This window comes from Hipposideros armiger, unplaced genomic scaffold (assembly GCF_001890085.2).
Source record: "Hipposideros armiger isolate ML-2016 unplaced genomic scaffold, ASM189008v1 scaffold_585, whole genome shotgun sequence".
Lineage (NCBI taxonomy): Eukaryota > Metazoa > Chordata > Mammalia > Chiroptera > Hipposideridae > Hipposideros > Hipposideros armiger.
Genome location: NW_017731935.1, coordinates 1383020 through 1387487, shown reverse-complemented (window position 1 = coordinate 1387487; position 4468 = coordinate 1383020). Strand labels below are relative to the sequence as shown.

General features: G+C 52.2%; 1 protein-coding gene across 1 annotated transcript in view; it reads left to right on the top strand.

Moving 5' to 3' along the window:
- Nucleotides 1-1352: 1352 nt before the first annotated feature.
- PLEKHG4B (pleckstrin homology and RhoGEF domain containing G4B) overlaps nt 1353-4468 on the top strand; it is an 81928-nt gene continuing 78812 nt past the window's right edge. The window contains exon 1 of the mRNA XM_019624356.1: nt 1353-1538. Coding sequence (XP_019479901.1) covers nt 1506-1538 — 33 coding nt within the window. The 5' untranslated portion in view covers nt 1353-1505. The remainder of the gene's footprint in view (nt 1539-4468) is intronic.

Genomic DNA, 4468 nt, shown 5'->3' with positions numbered 1-4468 from the left:
CAACATGGGCCAGTGAAGCGACGTCCTCCACAACTAGACTGAAGAACAAAAGGACAGCAACTTGTCTGTTCCCCTTCCCCTGATTCCCCAGTGCTATTCCTCTCCCCCAATTCCCCAATAAAATCTTAAAAAAAACAACAATTTGGTAGAAGTGTCCAAATCAATAGGCCATGAACTCCACTTGTTCAAGGGTCTCAGAGCTTTCTTTGTGGATTCAGGAAGACTAAAGAAAACTGAATTGAAATGAGGATATAGTCAGCCTGGAGTACCACATTGGGGATATGAGTATTTAGTTCTCGATCTGACATTTGTGTGTCACGGCCATGACTGCAGCACAGACTCAAAGGTGACCAGTGACTGTGTTGAGTGGTCTCAGACGAACGTAACCTGTCCCCAAGGCACAACACGAAGTAGGAAAAGCTTGTGCATGGGTTGAGGGCAGAGCACAACAGCAACAAATGAGGAAAAAATATACTAGCACAGTTTCTGGAAGGTACTGCAACTAATTTTTTAAAAAATAACTTATTAACCATTTTAAAGGTAACAATTCAGTGGCAGTTAGCACTTTCACAGTGTTGTGCAACCACCACCTCTGTCCAGTTCCAGAACTTGTCACCCCATATTAAAACCCCACAGCCATTGAGCAGTGCGTCCCCATTGCACCCTCTCCCAGCACTTGAACTGCTAATGTGCTCTCTGTCTATGGATTTATCTACTCTGCATATTTCATATAAATGGAATCATAGAGTATGTGGCTCTCTAAAATATGTTAATACATTCGGTTGTCAGAAAAGTCATGCTGCATGTTTGCAACAGGTGGCACTAGTTCATTTTGGAAGTATTAGAGTCATTTGCATGTAGGTTATTGGTATGTCATTTGACAGCTGACAGTTCTAGCTTCATTCTAAAAAAAATTGAGTGATTGGTTGAGTTTTGGAGATTTTACAACAAGTTGAAGATGGAAGACCAAACTGTGCATTTTTGCCATATTTTACTGTTTTACTTCCATAAAGGGAAGNACCCCGCCCCGTCTGGTCCCGCGAGCTGAGACCCCGCCCCCTCGGAGCCCCGCGAGCTGAGACCCCGCCCCCTCGGGGCCCCGCGAGCTGAGACCCCGCCCACTCGGAGCCCCGCGAGCTGAGACCCCGCCCCCTCGGGGCTCCTAGAGCTGAGACCTCCGCCCCCTCGGAGCCCCGCGAGCTGAGACCCCGCCCCGTCTGGTCCCGCGAACTGAGACCCCGCCCCCTCGGAGCCCCGCGAGCTGAGACCCCGCCCCCTCGGGGGCCCCGCGAGCTGAGACCCCGCCCCCTCGGGGCCCCGCGAGCTGAGACCTCCGCCCCGCCAGCCCCGCCGCCGCGGTCCGCCCTCCTCTTCCGCCGCAGCGCGGGAAGGGGGCGCGGCCGGGACCCCACCCCGCGGACTGCGGGCCCCTCTCGCGCCATGGCTTCGGGCGGCGGCCTCTATGGAGACGCTTCCCCCTGAGGCGGGACGAAGGCGGCGCCACCATGGCTCTCCGCGCGGACCGCCCGGGCGCCCAGGTAGGGGACCCGCCGCCGCTGTTCCGGGGGGAGGAAGCTCTGACTTTGTCGTTGCTGGAACACAGTTTAGCAAAGTTTTCCCATAACTTCATAAATATTCATCAGGAAAATATGCTTTTCTGGATGGATTTGCATCCCTGGGGTCTGAAGGGAGTGCAGGGGGAAGTGGTGTGAGACCGAAAAACACTTGGGAAATTGTTGCCAACGATGGGAATGTTTCTAGCTATTCATTAGCTCAGAAATGGTAGGACCAATCCAGTGAACCACGGTGCACGAAGGAAACGAATTTTTACTTTAAAACTACCACGATTGACTCTTCTGTTGATTTAAATAATGAACATTGCCTAGTCAAAAAAGACAGTCATTTCAGGTTTGGAAAAGCATGGTAGAAGATGTTTGTATTTCTCCGTGTGAAATGCAGAATGTTGGGTTTGTCTTTCCCATTTAACTGTGAAACTAGATTGAAGAGTGTTTGGTGTAGTGATTACAGCTCTCCTCTTGTTACTTACGCAACAGCATTTTTACTTAAAAAGTCGACTTGGTACTTTCAAAAGGTGTTTAAGAATGAAAACATGTAATTCAAAAATTAAGTGAAGTGTGGTTGAAACTGCATAACGAATAGCTTAGGAAATGGCTGCGCAGACGGGGCTGCAGTCCTGGGAGGAGAGCTTCTCAGCTTCATGTGCAGAGACCTCACAGTGGACAGAAGTGAGGTTCGCCATCACAGGGTCTCTGGGTCAGGAGGAACTTTCCAGCTCACCGTATGGGAGAGGTTTGCTGTCAGTGAAACACATCCAGATGCTGAGCGTAGCAGGAACATGTTTCCTTCACGGTGGGGTCATATCTGCTTCTGAGGTGACCCCGCAGCGTGTTGATCTCACTGTCCTGGTCTAGTCGGCAGCCGTGCATGGGCGGCCTGGGTGAGGAGCAGAGAGGACTGTCCAGGGCCACAGAGAGCAGAGCCCTGGCCTTTCCAGGGATGGTGGGCCTGGGTGCCAGGCAGCCTTGTTAGCAGGACAGTGCTCATGTTTTACCCCACTAGAGGGGCCCTGTGTAGGTCTGGTCAGAAATGGCCTTTGTGACATGCAGACCTTTGTGTCTTTGGCATTGTTAGTGTGCGAGCCTGCTGGTGGTCTATCGGGAATACTTTAGTACTTGTACAGCTCAGGAAATAAAGTTGTCCCTGTGTTTGCCCTGAGATGTGTGTTCACAGGTCGAGTCACCCAGCCCAACACAGGAGTCCCCCGGGTCCCCCAGATCTCAGCGGTGTTTTCAGAGAATCATTTGAGACCAGCCCACACACCACCGCTGCCTTCCTTCCCCACCGAACTAACGTGCAGTCTCTTTGCGTTTGAACAAAAGTCCAATCCCGTAGAGCCCGCTGGCCCTGACAGCCGTCATCCCAGGCAGGCTGTCCATCCTGCAGATGGTGGGAACCCTCTCCCACCTGGGGTTTTCCTCTAGGCTGTGCCCCGAGGCAGCAGACCCTCTGCTCTGTGTCTCTCCTCCCTCTTGCCCAGTCAGTGCAGGACTTCTGTGCCCTGCTGTCCCTGGGAGCTCCCTCACCTGCATCCCTCCCCCGCCCTGGCTCACTGGTCCAGCACACTTCTGAGGGGTGGGGGAGGTGAGGGGCAGAGGGTGGCCTGAGAGGTGCTAAGTCCCATCCTGCATGTCTTGATCCCAGGGGGTCTGGGGGACCTGGAATCCTGTGAGGAGAAGGCATCCCACGGTCACTATTCACCCTACCAGGGCCAGGTGCCCGTGGAGTGGGGGAAGGCAAGAGGACAGGCCTGGGGCTTGTAGACTGGATGTGCACACACTGCACACTTCGCTGTCGGCCTTTGGCCTAGTAGTTGGCCTGTCCGCACTTGAATCAGTTTGTTGTTTGTGGAGCTAACATGTGCCCCGTCTACCTTTGGAGCACCATAAGGGCCGAATTTAAACATATATGTGTAGATGCTTTTTTTTTTTTTAAGGTTTTCATCACAGGATAGTTTTATTAGAGCAGAAATTAACAGCTCTCAAAATGAGAGGGGGGTCCTGACTGGGGTCTGTAGATGCTTCTTGAAAGGAAACCCAGCTCATCATTTAGCTGAATGTCCCTAATTTGAAGGTAGTCTCTATCCTGATATCTGTGACCTTTTCAGGTCTCTCCGTTTACATCTGGCCCCAAATTCTCAAAGACAGAGCTTTCAGATACTTTGGCACAAGTGTCTGGCCTTACAGAATTTTCCCTAACATGGAGAAAACCAGGTTGTGCAAAAGACCCTTCCTGGTTGAGTTCTTTTATATGACTTTAAACCGCTTAAGTTTCTGAGACCTCGGGATGGGATTGAAACGATTGTCAGTGGCAGTTGGGGAAGGGTTAATTTGAAGTCTGCACTAGAATTGATCAGGTTAGCCAGGCAACAAGTATGTGTAACTCTCCTTAGAGAAATCTCACCTGCTGACAGCCCCCTGACGCAGGGACCCCAATCCTGGTAGGCATCACCCTCAGAAAGGTCCCTAGTCACCCTGCTACAGCCCCTTTTGCCACAGGTGCCCTTCCGCCCTCCCCCCTTGTGCTTTCCTTTTTGCTTTCTCCATAGGAGGGGCTCCACAGGGGAGGGTCTTCTCTGATGTCACCTGTGTCTGATGTCACCTTGATTGTCTGTCTCCCCAGGCAGCACCAGCTTTGTTTTATTCCCCTTGTTTCTGGTGCCTGGAATAGTGCATGGCACAGTAGGTGTCACATGGTGTGACCCCCTCCCCAAAGTCCTTTTTCACTCCCCTGCCCAATGCCAGCCTTCTGTGGGCCACACAGCTGCAGAGCCTGCCCTGTGGTACCTGAGAGAGCAGCTCGTTCTGGGAACTGTGTTCGTATAAGTGCCATGTCTTCAAAGCGGGCCCAAGACAGTTACAGAGAAAGGCTCAGCAAGACCCAGGGTGAC